At 48.9% G+C, this 16,001-nt stretch overlaps 1 protein-coding gene across 5 annotated transcripts in view; it reads right to left on the reverse strand.

Annotated features, from left to right (window-relative positions):
- The window catches only part of SLC13A4 (solute carrier family 13 member 4), a 45,820-nt gene that overhangs the window by 27,682 nt on the left and 2,137 nt on the right, over positions 1-16,001 (reverse strand). For 3 of the 5 annotated variants that reach the window (XR_005530382.1, XM_039243375.1, XM_039243365.1), the window contains one exon: positions 12,011-12,139. Coding sequence is in view for 2 of the 5 variants with exons in the window: in XM_039243375.1 (XP_039099306.1) it covers positions 12,011-12,139 (129 nt within the window). In the remaining 3 variants the exon portion in view is untranslated. Of the gene's footprint in view, positions 1-11,788; positions 12,140-16,001 lie in introns of those variants that run through there. The other 2 variants (XM_039243397.1, XM_039243388.1) reach the window with 2 other exon arrangements.

Below are 16,001 nucleotides of genomic sequence, written 5' to 3' on the forward strand. Positions count from 1 at the left end.
ATTAACCTTATATAAATATGATAATTTCCTTAAGTTAGAGTTCTTGAGGATATCTTTATAGCTTACCTTAAATCTTTAAAACTTTTAAAAAATGTAAATAACTCCAAGTAATTCCAAAGTTTCAAGGAGTTCCAAAATGACATAGTATAAAGAATACTTGGGGCACCTGGGTGGCTCAGCTGGTTAAGCGCCCAACTTCGGCTCAGGTCATGATCTCACAGTTTGTGAATTTGAGCCCCGTGTCGGGCTCTGTGCTGACAGCTCGGAGCCTGGAGCCTGCTTCGGATTCTGTGTCTCCCTCTCTCTCTGCCCCTGCCCTGCTCACACTGTCCCTCTTTCTCAAAAATAAATAAACATTTTTAAAAAAATTTTTAAAAAAGGAATACCAATACATTATCTGTCTACATTTTTTTTCTTCCTGAACCACTGGAGGGCAAGTTGCATGTATTTATTTTATAGCCTTTGCCCCTAAATACTTCAGTGTATGTTTCCTAAGAATAGGGATTTTTCTCTTCCACAGCTGAGTACCAGCAATGAACTTCTTCCTGCCCCTTCATGATGAGGAAATCGAGACTGGGGCCTGTTAAGGTGCCTCATGTGTTTGGGGTCCACAGACGAACACTTCATTGATTTCCTCGCTTGGAGCGTTCTCTCCTCAACTTTGCTTTACCATCTGACTTCAAAGCCCGGTTCCAGCCTTCCTTGTGAAAGATAACTTTCCTTGTGACTCTCTAGCCTCTGATTCTACAACATTCCCTGTGGACACCACTAATTCCACCCACCACACAGCAGGCAGGGCAACATGTCTGCACGCTCTGGTGTTTTTTCTGTGTGCCTCTCTTGTCTCTCAACTAAATTTTAGGCTGCAAAACGGCCAAGGACCGTGTTTCTTTCTGTATCTCTTAACACCTAGCGGACCAAGCTAGAAAAGCCGATGCTCAAGAAATATACACACAGGAGAATTGTTCCCAACAAGGGAACCATGACAGAAATTGAGAGGAAAACACACAGAAAAGTTTAACGCCTAATTTAGAAACCCTCTTTAAAGCGGGAAAACAAGAACATTTTTAATTGCAGGAAAAATGAAGATTGCAGGAAAAGCAGATATAGTTAAAATATGTGCTGTTGGAAATAAGCAATATTTACATAATCATACTGTTAACCTTCGCGTATCGCGTTAACAAAATCCGTGGTGTGCGTATATTGGGAGGCTGGAGGGGGAGAAGGGGAATGTAAGAGGGCACAATTGTCATCCGCTATAATCAGAAGTCAACTAATAACGTCTACAAGCAATAACTCAAGAGTTAATAAAAGACTGGGGCGCCTGGGTGGCTCAGTCGGTTGAGCGTCCGACTTCGGCTCAGGTCATGATCTCGCGGTTCGTGGGTTCGAGCCCCGCATCAGGCTCTGTGCTGACAGCTCAGAGCCTGGAGCCTGTTTCAGATTCTGTGCCTCCCTCTCTCTCTGACCCTCCCCTGCTCATGCTGTCTCTATCTCTCTCTCAAAAATAAATAAAATATTTTTAAAAAAAGAGTTAATAAAAGACTATCAAATAAGAATGCTATATGGTGCTTAAGTCCAGAAGAAGCAGTTAACAAAGATGAAAGTTACAGACCCTGGATGAGGGGGAGATGGGACTTGGTGGGGGTGCAGGGGGCGAGGAGTGGGAAAGGCACCTGCTGGTTTTGCATGATGAGTTTTTCAGTATTATTATTATTTTTTTAAATGTTTATTTAATTTTGAGAGAGAGAGAGCATGAGAGGGGGAGCAGCAGAGAGAGAGACACAGTCCAAAGCAGGCTCCAGGCTCTGAGCTGTCAGCACAGAGCCAGAACCAGGAGATCATGACCTCAGCCAAAGTCAGACACTCAGCCAACTCAGCCACCCAGGCGCCTCAGTGTTATTTGATTTTTAAACTCTGCTAACACTTTGATAACACAAAAAGCCAAAATAAAGCAGCAGGCTCCATTTCTCCTTTTTTTTTTTTTTTTTTTTTTGGTCCCACGGAGATGACCCCGTGTGTCACTGATGAGGTCTGTGTGGGAGAAGTCATCAGCCCCCTGTGTGACCATTTCCGGGAGGAGCCCTCCGCTTCTGCTTAATCTAGTTCTTGTTCCCAAACCCAGTCCTCAGTTGGCACTGTCACTAAAACTTCCTGAGGGCAGAGAAGGGTCCCTGCTCAGCTTGGCAGGTGACTCCTATGGCACAGTCCCCTCTGGGATCGGTGGGTAGGCCTCGGGGCTGTAGGGGCATAGGCGAAGGTGCTGTCCCCTAGCGGGAAGTGGAGGCACCGCAGGGATGCCTGAGGGCTGTGGCTGGGAGGGGTTGGCGGGTTACCTAGGACCTTTCTCAGGGCACCCTAACCTTCCCAGGAGTCTAGGAGGCAGCTCTGTGGCAGAATCCGTGTTTTCTTTTCCTCTGTCTACCAAGGAGGGAAACCCACAGAAGACAGGAGACACAGTAGTCCTGGGTCAAGCTCCCTGCACTGGCCCCATGACTCGAGGCCGCCTGCAGAGCCTTTAAAAAGTCAGCGCTGGGGCGCCTGGGTGGCCCCACTGGTTAAGTGTCGGACCCTCGATTTCGGCTCAGATCACGACCTCATGGTTCCTGAGATTAAGCCCCGAGTTCGGCTCTGCGCTGACAGTCTGGAGCCTGCTTGGGATTCTCTCTCTCCCTCTCTCTGCCCCTCCCCCACTCACAGTCTTTCAAAATAAATAAACATTTAAAAAATAAAAAAATAAAAAGTCAGTGCGACCAGGATTACTTTCCCAGGGGACTGGCTGGCAACATTTTAATTTTCTGCCTCTTTGGCACGTGTCATAACAGAATACCAGTTTGCGATGGCCTTTTAGGAGCTCCGAGCCTACGGGACGGGTGGGGCTCCTTTCCCTGGATCCTCTCAAAGGGCAGAAGAAAGGCAGAACACATACAGCGCGCCCTCTGCAAGCAGGGAGTTCGGCGTTTTGCATCGCTGTCCCATGTTAGCTCCAGAGGGGTCCTGGGAGGCAGTACTGTTCCTACCTCACTTTGCAGGTGAGCAAACAGACTCAGCGAGGTTAAGGAAGACTTCCAAGCTCACAGTGTGAGAGGCAGAGTTAGGATATCGGTCCAGATGCACCCTAATCCAAAGCTGTGACACAACTCGTCACTCGGGTGGGGCCAGTTGGACACCAAGCATCTAACTCAACTCTAGGGGAATGTTCTTGGTCTCCCCGATGGCCTGGGCGGGCACACACTTCTGTCTCCATTCACAGTCACAGTCCTGACACGGGCCCTAAATAGCCAGGCCCAGGCCACTGTAAGCCCCGGGCCCAGCGTTAGTGGGATCCTGGCTCTGGGCTGTTCTCACACTTGGTGTTTGGTGGGCTCAGGTCTGTTCGTGTGCCCTCCCTGCCCCCTTATAAGCGTGTCATGTGCTTGGGCCATGCAGCCCGGGTGCAGCCTGTGATTAAGAGGCAGCACAGTCAAGTGGGGACCAGCGAGGGCTCCAGAGGCAGCCAGGACTCAGCTGTGTGACCACAGGTAAGTTGTTCAACCTCTCTGGGCTTCACTTACTCATCTAAAAAACAAAACCAACCTTTTGTAAAGCTGCTGTAAAGAGGGGTGCCTGGGTGGCTCGGTCGGTTAAGCGTCCGACTTCAGCTCAGGTCATGATCTCACAGTTTGTGGGTTCGAGCCCCACATCGGCCTCAGTGCTGACAGCTAGCTCAGAGCCTGGAGCCTGTTTCAGATTCTGTGTCTCCCTCTCTCTCTGACCCTCCCCCGCTCATGCTGTCTCTCTCTCTCAGAAATAAATAAAACATTTAAAAATAAAAAAAAAAAGCTGCTGTAAAAAGTAAATGGCAGATGCAAATCGGCTAGCAGGGTCAGGGTTTTTGGCAGCTCTTCCGTCACTAAGTAATCCACACAAAGGCTGACCTGCTCTGAGGCCATTAGCACAGGAATGGGCCCAGGCACAAGGCTGCCTTTCCACTTTTACAAATTAAAATTCCATCCAATGGCAGTGTTAGCTGTCTAGCCGACTGATTTTTTTTCCCAGTAATAAAACCTTAGTTACTCAGAAGCCTCAAGGAACAGCAGGGTTTCCGGATTCTCGAGGGTTATTTTCATCATTTGCTAAGCTGTGCTGCTTACTTACGCTTGCCGTGGGCATTCCTCTCCCCACGACCTAATCTGTGGGACTAATATTCTCTGAGTTGGGGAACTAGATAACGACGCTTGTTGGAATAATTTGCAAAGAGAAACAGGATCCTAAAACGCCCCTGAGTCGAGCACAAGGTTTCTATGATGTTTGAGGTGGTGGGTTTATCGTGTGTCTCCTGCTCTGCGGTACTTTGCTGGATGCCAGGTCCCTGAGCTCGCAGGGCAGAGCTGTTCCTGGACTGTGTGCTAGAAGAGACGAGCTCAGGGAGGCTACTTGGAAACGGGGATCAGACGAGGTGGGTTTCAATGGCTGCTTTCCCCGCCGATGAGCGGTAGGCTCCTGGGCAAGCTACTGAACCCCCGTATCCCTGGCACCCCAATATTGTCAGTGGCGATAGTAACGACACACAGCTCATTGAAGCCGTCACGACGTGGCCTTACGTACGATCAGGCAGGCAGGGTCTTAGAACAGTGCCTGGCATACAGGAAGTGCTCAATAAATATCCATGATTATTATTGTTATTATTAAAGAGGTAAAACAAAGATAAAAAGCTTCAAATGAGATCAAGGGTTATTTCAGGCATGTCAGCATGACCAAATGAGGGACTAAGAGAAAGAAATGAAATAAGAAGGAGCAGGTGTGCCTAATTAAGAACCCGAAGATTCCCCCCAATTTTTCTAAGTGGGAGCACATGGAAAGAGCTTTCTGACCCGGCCTGGAGGGAGAGGCATGGGATAAAACGGCTGGCGAGGGTGGCCTTTAACTCACTAGTGAAGTGTGAGCGAATTGCAGGTGAGATCCCTTAGCGATGAGCTCTTACAACATGGCTTTCTTTGAGCACAGAATGATGGCCTGATCTCTAGGTATGTTCGGTTTTAAATGTTTCAAATAGTTTTTATAGGGGCGTCCGGGTGGCTCAGTCTAAGTGTCCGACTCGATTTCAGCTCAGGTCATGATCTCACGGTTCGTGAGATCGAATCCTGCGTGGGCTCCGCGCTGACTGTGTGCTTGGGATTCTCTCTCTCTCTCTGCCCCTCCTGTGCACCTCACGTGATCTGTCTCCCAAAATAAGCTTTAAAAAATGTTTAAAACAGTTTTTATAAAAAGGAGGGGTGTGCGTGGCTCTATTCCCGGACTCTGGGGAAGGGGACTCCGGTCAGCAGCTGTCCTCAACGGTCGTGTTCTTCTCATGAGGAATGTGAGCCTACCCCCGGGGCCATCCCCTGGAGGGAAGGCCCCAGAGCAGCCCAGCCTTCCTTCCCGCAGCTGGTGCTGGGGGGTGGGGGGGCCCCTCAGGGCTCCCTGTGAGGTAGCTCTTTCTATTACCCTCATTTTTCAGATAAGTAAATGGCAGCTTGCAGAGGTTACGAAACTTGCTCAAGACTAGTGACAAAACTGGATTCAAACTCCGTTCTACCCTACTGCCAACTTGGATCCTGACCCTTTCCTCTCCTTGCTCACGGTCGCAGCAGCCAGAGACGGCAGGATGCGCGGTGGGTCTGACTGCGTCCGAGGAGGGCACCCGGTGGCCCTGGCAGGGAGCCACGGAAATGCAGGTCAGCTGCGGGTAGCTCTACAAATGGGCCAGGAACATGGCCGCCCTTTGGGAGTCCAGTGGTGGCCTCTGGCAACGGACTTCTTGTGAGGCTCCTTTGGACACCTCAACAATTTTGCAGTGAAATCCTCTAGAATCCCTGGAGGGCACGCCCGGGTTGGCTCCCCCATCCAGCCAGAGCTGGAGCCAGCACTACTTGATTCCAGCCCCCACCGCAGCCATGTAGCCAAATCCAGTATGGCCGACTCCAGGCCCTTCCCTGGGGAAAGGGATGCTGTCTCTGCTGGGGAAGTCGGGGGGCTCCAACACCCTCCGAATCACCTCATTGCCCTCCCCAAGGACAGAGGTTTTCAAACTGCACTCCCTGCCTCTGAAATTTCAGGAGGCCTGTGGGAAGCAGGACCCAGCAGCCAGGGCTCTGGGCCTCCATGCCCAATTTGAGTAGGACTTCCTCTTTCATCTGGCTTATGTATTAGTCTCCTAAGATGTGGTTTAAAGAAAAGGCTTTGTTGCTAGAAAAACATTCTTTGCAAATCCTACCCTAGAGAGGTCTAAAGCAGAGAGACTCAGATCTGAGTGTTGACCTGGTCCAGAGGTCGGCTTAGCTCCTGGACATGTCCACTCATAAAGCACTCCCAGTTTCTTCCCTGGGACCTTCTGAATGGCCCCCAGTGGAGGAGACTGAGGCAGTGGGCTAGGCTCTGAATCCAGAGGGAAGGGGCTGCCTCATATGTAGGGAGTAGCTCTTCCCACAGAAGCATTAACTTGGCCTCAAAAGGCTGCAACATCTGTAGATTCATGGCTCCAGGCCCCACCTCAGCGTGGGTGTAGAAGCTCAGCGCTGGGCTGTGTCTGGGTGGCTGTGGGTGATGGGCAGCTGGGGTTCAGGCTGGTGCTCACCTTACATCTCCACAAGCCTGTACGGAGGCGGGGGTCAGCCTCCCTCGTGAGCAGAGGCCAGAGAGGCAGAGCGGAGAACGGTATATGGAATGCCCCCGGGTTTAAATAAACAAAGAGAGTCAGGGTCTAGGTGACGGTCAGGAATCTGGCAGGTCAGGAAGATCAGGAACAAACAGGGAAGCAGATTCATGACATTGAACTCAAGTGTCACGTGGCTGCAAGGGCCGGTTTGTTATCCCAGCTGTGTCTCTGGCCCTGGCAGGAACCAGAATGTGAACCGCGGCCCCGCAGCGCAGGCCTGGAGACAGCAGAGGGTGACTGTGAGTGTTGGGAAGGGGAGCGATAGAAAGCAGATGTCATCTCTGCTGGAAGTAGCCGCTGGCCCCGGGCACCCCAGAGACTATACCCAGCCTGATCAATCAAAGCACACCTTTTACTGCCCCAGAGCACCCTCTCGCTCCCACCCTCCTAGACACAGTAAATCTTAGCTAAGATGATCGACACGGGTACTTTCCCAGGCTATGGCAACGCTTCAGAAGGGCTTAGAGGATTTCCGTGGCAGATATAATGACAGTGGTGAGAGTCACAGCGGAGGTAAAATAAAGAACAAACCTAAAATCCCGGACTGAGCTCAGAAGTCGAGGCAGGATGCTAACAAGAAGATCATAGAGTCTTAGAGTCAAAGGGCACTTTGAGCCCAACCCCTCTCCCAAGGCATGAAATCTACCTCTAATGTTGCCGACACGGTCCCTGGCATTCCCGGGGACAGGAACACCCAGGAGCCACGTGGCAGCCCATTTCAGCACCTTCCCTCAGATGGGGCGGGTCTCTCTTACGGGGCTTGGACTCTGAACACGTATGTTTATTAATTCAGCAGATCTCAGTACATATTGGCCAGTGGTTAAGAGTGCAAATTCTGGGATCATATATTCTCCTGGGTTCGAGTCCTGGCTCGACTCCTTAGCAAGTTACTTAGCCTCTCTGAAATTCCATTTCTGAACTCCTCTGTAAAGAGAAAAATAATAGCTCCTTTACAGAGGATTAAGTGATACAGTGCATGTCGAGGACCTCCCATAGCGCCCGGCATATGGTAAAAGCTCAACATTTTGGCAGCCACAGTGGACTGATAGATGATTCATATGGAATCTGTACTCAACTAAAAGCCAAGGGTCCTTTTCACACAAACTGTTAACATTCATCCCTATTAAACTTCATTTTGTCAGTTCCAGGCCATTGTCTCATCCTGTCAACATTGATTTTTGTCACTGTACATTAGTTTGCCCGTCTAGCTTGGAGTCATCGGCAGATCTGATAACACGTCTTTTATATTTTCATTTGAGCTCTCTCTCCGGTCCACTGCCAGTATGTTACTCAAGATTCTTTAGGTTCTGCTGTTGGGCCAGCACTCCAGTTACTCAACTGTGTTATCATCCAGCCCACATGGGCTCCTTTGATTGAGAAATTCTTTTTCCCCTGGAAATTTTGAAGGCTCCAAAGAAGAAGTTAATTTGTATTCAACAGCTTCTGTTTAAAGGGCTGGGGAAATTATAAAGCCTTCTAGAAAGGCCTCAGTCCACAAGTGGTCAATATAAAAGTTGGGCTCTTGGTGGGGTAAATTTCACTTATCTAGAACATTCCCTCTTGGGGAATTGTGTGAATCCTCTGCAATGCCTGAAAACAAGGCATTATTGCATAGGTCTTCAGTGTTTTCTCATTTGGTTTGTGCCTCCTCTGTGTTAGAATAGAAACTTCTCAAGGTCAGGAGCCATTTCTATCATTTTTTCTATCTCTCTGCAGCAAGACCGAGAGAAGGAAGTCTGAGTTTTGGACACAACAAACTCTTAACATTTGCTGACCATCAAATCATCATCGTGAAAATTTACCATCTATATGCATACATCCAAGCAGACAGTAGGAAACTCAAACATCAGCTGTGACATTCAAGAGGGCAGAAATTAAGTGTTTCATTTTCGTCACCTTCAGGGTACCTGTAACATCCCATACTACACATGGTAGACACAGAACTCAAAAAATATTTTTCTGAACGTTGAATGAATAAACATGAGGGACAAAAGCCATGGCTCCAGAGTCATACTGAGCCTATCCACACGCCTTCCCTTAGGTGGAGGAGACACTATTGCCACACCATCAAGGTGTCTACCTTGCAACTAAGACCATTAACTGAGGGTCAGTGCAAGCATAGCCCATACTGCATCCAGGCCATAGACACCATCAATCCTAGGGGCTGCAAATCTTTGTGGAGAGAGGACATGGCTACAGTAAGTTTATCGTAGGTATATCTGATGTGCCACTTAAGCGATAAAGACATCAAACAGACTCCAAGGGAAGGAAGCAACACTTTTAGCTGAGGTCTTTGGAAAGGCTTCACTATAGAGGGTGATTTTAAATGTGGAGGGAATTGGAGAGGACTCCGACCGAGTCAAGGCAAAGGGCTAGGCAAGCACAAAGTGGGTTTGGGGAGTGACAAGTAGGTGATTTGTCTGCAAAGGGGACTCCTGAAGACCCCCAGACTGCCTTTTCCCTGGGAGCCAGGGCACATGCTGGTGTAGGGGTGTGGCTGCTGGTTGTGGATTAGGCGTTTGGAGTGGGTCTCTATCTGCAAAGTTTGGTGACTCACAAAGGATCATAAGCCATGTCCTCCACTTATCGGCATTTCCCTCTGATCTGAGTTTAAAAAGCCAGCTAAACAGACTCTATCTGGCTTAAGATGCTTCCTGTAACCCAACTGTTAAATATCATCTCCAGCCAATGCCACTTTATCAGACAGATAGGGTAGGATTCTTCACCTCAAGTAGTAAGACTTGCACTCTGGCTCCTCCAATGTTTTCCATCTCTAGCCCCAGCAATAATGATGCCTAATCCTTCATCTGACAGTCTTCCTTTTCTCCTCACAAGGTCACGTTATCCCTTAAACCACTGACTCAACAGAGCCTTGTAGGTTTGGCTTTCCAAGGGGCGGGCCCTTGGATGAACGGTTGCCTAGCAACATCTCTACAGTGCTGAGGTGCTGATTGGACCGCCCCTCTGGAGGATTCCTGCTTCTGGCAGCCCTTGGAGAAATAGGGACATCATCTACTTCAAGGCTAGTGTGCTGTTGACTTTGAGGCTGCTTGTAGTGAAATACAAAGACAGAAATCTTTAATTAATAGCTCACTTTAAATGCTAAGATTCAATTTTTTCTGTAACGTCACTCTTTTCTCTGCCTTCTGTTTTCACTCCCTGACTCATTCGCTTTTGGTTTCTCGCTTTTAAAGAGAAACATGCAGAATAAGCTTAAACACTTTTCTTAAGAAAAATCATTATTTAAGGTTGGTTGTTCTTGGGGTGCCTGGGTGGTTCAGTCGGTTGAGCGTCTGACTTTAGGTCAGGTCATGATCTCACAGTTCGTAAGTTTGAGCCCTGGGTCAGGGCCTGTGCTGACAGCTCAGAACCTGGATCCTGCTTCGGATCTGTGTCCCTCTCTTTCTCTTTGCCCCTCCCCTCCCCTCTGTGTCTCTCTCTATCTCAAAAATAAATAAACAGTAAGGTTGGTTCTTTTAGGCATGCAAACAGACCACACTACCTATTGTTTTTCCCACAAAGGAAGGGGACGCACTGGAGCAACCCCCGGTGATTTGGGTTACAGGCTAGCTTTTATATGGGTCCCCAGATGTTGGATTTGTTCCCATCTCCAAGGAACAAAAGCACTGCTGATGGTTAGGAGATTCTATTCTTTTGGGGAAACTTAAAGCTACTATGGCTACGCATTGTCCCCAACCCTCTCACCCCAAAACTAAAATAATACAGAATAAAACAAACAACCAAGACCAAAACCCCAAACACCCCAAACACAAACAAACAAACAAACAAAGCACTGGCCAGTTGAGTCCATCTGGTAGAAAGACAATCTATTCAGGTGAAGTCAAGCATAACAATTAGCGGATCGCCTAATTCTGTCTTTGGACTTCCAAAACAGTTCTGTCTCTCATGGTTACGGCATCCCATAGGTAGGCCCAGCTTCATTATTTCTTCCTCACATCACACAGGAAAAGAGATGCAGAGTTCTTAGTAATAACTCCCCATGAAGCTACTTTATGGAATGTCTTTCTTCTGGCATAGCAGGCAAGAATATAGACTTTGAAATCTACTAGATAAGAGTTTGAATCCAGTTCTACTACTTTGTGATCTTGAGTGAGTTTCTTAACTCGCTGAGCCTCTTTCCTCATCTGTAGAATGGGAATATTAACCCCCACTGGTAGAGATCTCAGGGGTATTGCATAACTGATCTAGTACTCCCAGCATAGTGCCTGATACCTAGTAGCCCAGCAGACATCAATTCACTTTCATTTTTCTTCTGTGCCTCTGTCCTTAGTCTCTGCCATTCAATCTTTATTAGAAACTCGAATCAGAGACCACGTGCTATAACAAGAGTCTAAATAGAACCAGGTGTTAATGAACGAGGGCCGTCTTTCATCTTGCTTCTGGGTTCTGGTTGTGTTTTTCTTCTTTCCCACTTGTGGTAGGTGTGAGTGTTTGCCCTGAATGCTGACCACAACCTGGACTTAGAATTTCTGTTTGAGTTTTTTTTTTTTTTTAATGTTTTATTTATTTCTAGGAGAGAGAGAGACAGCGTGAGCAGGGGAGGGTCAGAGAGAGAGGGAGTCACAGACTGAAACAGGCTCCAGGCTCTGAGCTGGCAGTCAGCACAGAGCCCGACGAGGGGCTCGAACCCACGAACTGTGAGATCATGACCTAAGGGAAAGTCGGACGCTTAACTGACTAAGCCACCGAGGCGCCCCCTGTTTGAGTTTTTAAGAAGGGCATAGAGAGAGTCGACAGAGAAGGCAGGTTCTAGGTAGACAGCAGTCAAGGAAGCAATATGCAGTAATCTTGAGTTGGGGAAGAAGGAATGGAATTTTTCTTTTTAGGGGAAGTGTATGAAAACATTGTCAGGACTCAGGAAAGCATGGTAAGTCTCTCTGTCAACAAACATTTATTGAGCACCTACTGTATATGGGCTCAGGTTTATAAGATTCCAAAGACCTGGGAAACTGATTCCTGCCTTTGAGTGCTTATGCTTTAAGTGGGCATACAAAAGACTGACAAAGGTCAACAGCAGGTTACTTATATGTACCAATCACACAGTTCCTAGAGGGTTTCAGGCCAAAGGAGCAATTGGATGTGACTTACCAAGTAAGGCTTCCTGAAAGAGACAGTCTGAAGGATATGAGGGTCATGGGAGAGGTACGCAGGGTCTGGAGTAGCAGGCGCAAAGGCTTAGTGCTAAGAGAGTGTTCCAGAGGGTGAATAAAGCCCCCTCCTCAAGTGCTCTGTGACTGTCCCTTCACCCTGAGCCCACTTTCACCGGCCCGGCGGGGACCCGACAGGGGGCTGGGCCACAAGCGGTCTAACCTCGCTGGATCGGAGGACTCCGAAGAACGGGTAGAGGAAGGCAGGCACCAGGGCCGCAGCTCCGAGGGGGACCGCCTCAGACACCCAGTACACGGCGGTCACGATCAACACGTAAGCACACGCAGCTTCCTGGAAAGGAAGGAAGGAGAATGGGCCATCAGTCACAGGGACAGCCACTGCTGCTGAGAATCCAAACAAGACCCCGGGCGGAGGCAGCTGGTACCCAGACTCAAACATGGGCGCCAGGGCAGGGCCCTGGGGTGTGCAGAGCCGGCCTTGGAAGGGGCCTGTGGTAGATACGTGGCAGGGCCCACACTTTGGTGTGTGAAGTAATGGCTGCTCCTTGGGTGGACCAGGGCCTGGCACGTGGTTTGCAGAAGGGTGGCTGCCAGACTTACCATGTCCCAGCTCTGCCCGTTCTTGAAACTGTGCAGGTTGGGGACCCCAATTTACTGTAGTGTCCAGACCCGAGATCAAACCCCTTAAAGTTGGAGTTCACAGCTTTAACATGGAGCACGGTAACTTGGTGTCGAGTTGATTGGGCGCAGATGTTTTTGGGGGTGTTGAAAGTAGGCATCAGTTTGTGTAACCAGTTCATATGTGAGCTCTGAGACTGGCCCATTTGGGGGCTGGATAATTCCTTGCTGTAGGGGGCTGCCCTGTGCATTAAGATGTTTAGCATTCCTGGCCTCTACCCACTGGATGTCAGTAGCACCTCCCCATTCGAACAACCAAAAATGTCTTTAGACATTGCTAAATGTCCCCCAGGGTGGGGGTGGGGAAATCTGTCCCGGGGTGAGAACCATTGCCCTGGCCAATATCTGGTTCTCGTTGCTCTGGGACTTCATTCCACCTGCCTGACGCCCAGAGAAGCAGCCATGAGTCATAGGGAATAAAAAGTGCTGTCTACCTGGAAGGGAAGGGCTGGAAATTTACCAGAGTTTTTCCCAACCCCCTCCCTTTGCTGGCTGTACAACATCTGGGTGCACAGAATAAAAAAGCACCACATTGTATCAACAATGGGCCCTCCTTAACTTCAGCCTCTAGTAATTCTGGTTACTCAGAATGATGCTGATTAAGGGTGCTGAGAAAAGTCGCTGGCTTACTCTTGGGAGAGGTCACTATCCAAGGGCCCCAACAATGGACCTGGAGGGCCACTGTGTAGAAGGTCCAAGCTGGCTGTGTGTTCTTCAATTTATACATAGTTCTAAACCATCTGGGCTCCGGTCTGACGTGCCCTGAGGCTGGCGGGTGGTCAAGAAACCTGACAAATCTTGTTCTGTTTATCTCTCCCTTGGATTCAGAACAAGCCTCCTCAAACTCTTGCACAAAAGTTACAAAAGGTCGCCATGATCAGTGAGGGGCGTCAGGAGTGATTAACCCAGCTTGGCTGGATAGGACCTTGCTCCCTCCTGATATGCATGGATTACTGTCTTGGGGTTTGGGAAATGGGAACTGGGCCCAACAGGTGTTGACTGTAGCTCCCGCTGAGATTTCCTCTGGGGCCAAAAGATCAGAGAGAAGTTAAAATGTTTGGAAGTCACTGATAAGACAACAGAATCAGTAAGGGGGGGGTGCTGGGGGTGGTGGAGGGCTCCAATGGAAAATAATGCAATTTAGAGACATACCCCCTTTGTTGCAGAAACAAAACTACCTAAAGACGTTCAAAGCCCTTTACCCCACTTGAGCCCACTTGTTTTCATATCTTTTCTGAGAAACAGAACAGTCTTAACTCAGCTGAAGATAAAGAAGACAGAATATCTGTCCCTCACTGAGAATCTTCAGTCTTTCTTGTCATTACAGAGTCGCAAATTAAGGCGGGTGGGGGGAAGGGGCCGCAGGGGGACAGACGGAGAGAAAGAATGATAGACAGAAAGAGCTTTCTACCAGGCACCATTTTAGTTTGAATTAGGAGGATTTGGGTAAGCCAAGGTAAATTTAGGAATTAGAATGGGTTGGCTTGGAGGAAGTCAGCAAGCCACCTTCATCCAGAATTTTTTTTAAGTAGGCTCCATGCCCCACACAGAGCCAAAACCGTGACCCTGCGATCAAGACCTGAGCTGAAATCCAGAGTCAGATGTTTAACCGTCTGAGCCATCCAGGTTCCCCTTCATCCAGCATTATAAGGAACAGGATAATCTACCATCACCATTTTTTCCCCTGGACTTTCCTCAGAGCAGAAGAATGGCCAAGAGAAGGTCTCCAGAGGGACTTTACATATTTTTCACCCACTCCAGCCATGGAGTTTACATAAACTTCCTTTTGCTCCTTCTGAACCTTCTCAAAATTCAATGGGCAAGCTGATATTTAGATAACCCCAAATACTCTCATGAGGTTTGATTATAGGAATCCTGGGATTCCACATCTGGCCAAGGTCTGGCAGGTAGACATTTTAATATTGGTTGAGCTGCACTGGGTTCCTTGGTTGGCTATCAGGTTTTTCTTAGCTACCTATCAGAGAGAATACTCTGGAAACCCTCGATCCCTTATTGCTGCCACTAGTCCACAGGTATGTAGGCGTTGATGAGTATTCAGGCAGTGCCTTCAAAGGATAGCGTTGCTGGCTCTTTTTTGCTTCCTTTTATAAATAAAGCAGGGAGCTCAAAGCCTCCGAAGTGGCATTTCCCCACATTGGATGTTTCCTGACTCTGCCACCAACTGACGTTTGCATCCGTTCCTTTTCCATGCTGTTCAATCACCTCACTGATGTTCCATTCCAACTTCACTGGAAGGGGCTTGAGGTCTGTTTATTTGCTGTCATAAATGAAGGTGAGGCCATTCTGCAGTTTAGCCTGGGGCTTGGGCGGGACCTTTGTCCCACCAGGGACCCTGAAGCAGGGCTAACTTATGGACGGACTCCCCACCCCCACCCCACTGCCCATGCCCTTCTTTTCTGTAACGTGGTAAACTGAGTCTGGGCCCCTGGGCTTTAGAGAGCTGGGCAGGAAGAAAGGGAAGGTCCTTCTAATCCTTCCTAAAACGTAGCTGTGGCTTGTCACTTTGAAGAAACATCAGAACAGCAGGCCAGGAGCCCCTGGCCAGGCCATGTCTCTCAGCTCCAACCCAGAGCAGACAGGCCCATTTAGGAATCCTGAGGATTAAATATCAGAACCTAAAAAGTTTAATACACAGGAGAAAAGAATGGGTCAGAGACATTCTACGTGTTGGTTTGTGCTCGCTGCGGGCACCGGCCACCTCAAGATGCTCTTATGTCCTGGTAGAAGAAGAGCAGAACTCTTGTTGACACGGTGACACGCGGAGAAATCATCTTTGCAGGGCAAACTGGGTAAGTGGCAAGCACGCTTTGTCCGGCTCAGAAGGCATTGGCCACTCGGGGCTCCAGCTAGCTGTCCCCAGGGGAGTCAAAATACCCACCCTCCGCTAACCCATGTGCGCTGGCCGGGAAGCCCTGAGGTAGTGTTATGTCGACTTTCTTTTGCACCCCCACCCCACCAGCCCCAGGGGTACTGGGTAATATCTGGAAGCATTTGTGGCCATCATGGGGCGGGCAGTGTGTGCTGCTGGCATCTAATGGGGAAAGACCCGGGGGGCTGCTGAATACCCCACAATCACAGGACAGCCCCTCCCCACAAGACAGAATTATCTGGCCCCCAAATGTCACCGACTCAGTTTGACAGAAGGGACCAGGTCAGGAAAGGGCCGCATCTTTTGGCCTCAGTAAGTCCAGCTTTAAAAATTCTCTTCGAAAATTCCTTATGGATCCAAACAGAGCCCGGCTGCCCTTCCTCTTTTAGATAGCACCTGTCTTCCGTCGAATTTGTAGACTGTTTTGCTTACTTCAATAACTTATTTTTTTCTTCTTGTGGATGCTTCTTACTGTCCTTGGTGACTCAGAAACTCAAAGCCAGGGCCCCAGAATGAAATGTAGGCAATGCCACGCCCTAGACTCGTGGACCCCAAACACGGGGCTGACTTGGGGGGGCCACAGAGGAGTCTGATACTGCCACGGGGAAGAGGGCGATGTGTCTTT

This window comes from Hyaena hyaena, unplaced genomic scaffold (assembly GCF_003009895.1).
Source record: "Hyaena hyaena isolate Hyena2069 unplaced genomic scaffold, ASM300989v1 scaffold_8, whole genome shotgun sequence".
Taxonomy (NCBI): Eukaryota; Metazoa; Chordata; class Mammalia; order Carnivora; family Hyaenidae; genus Hyaena; species Hyaena hyaena.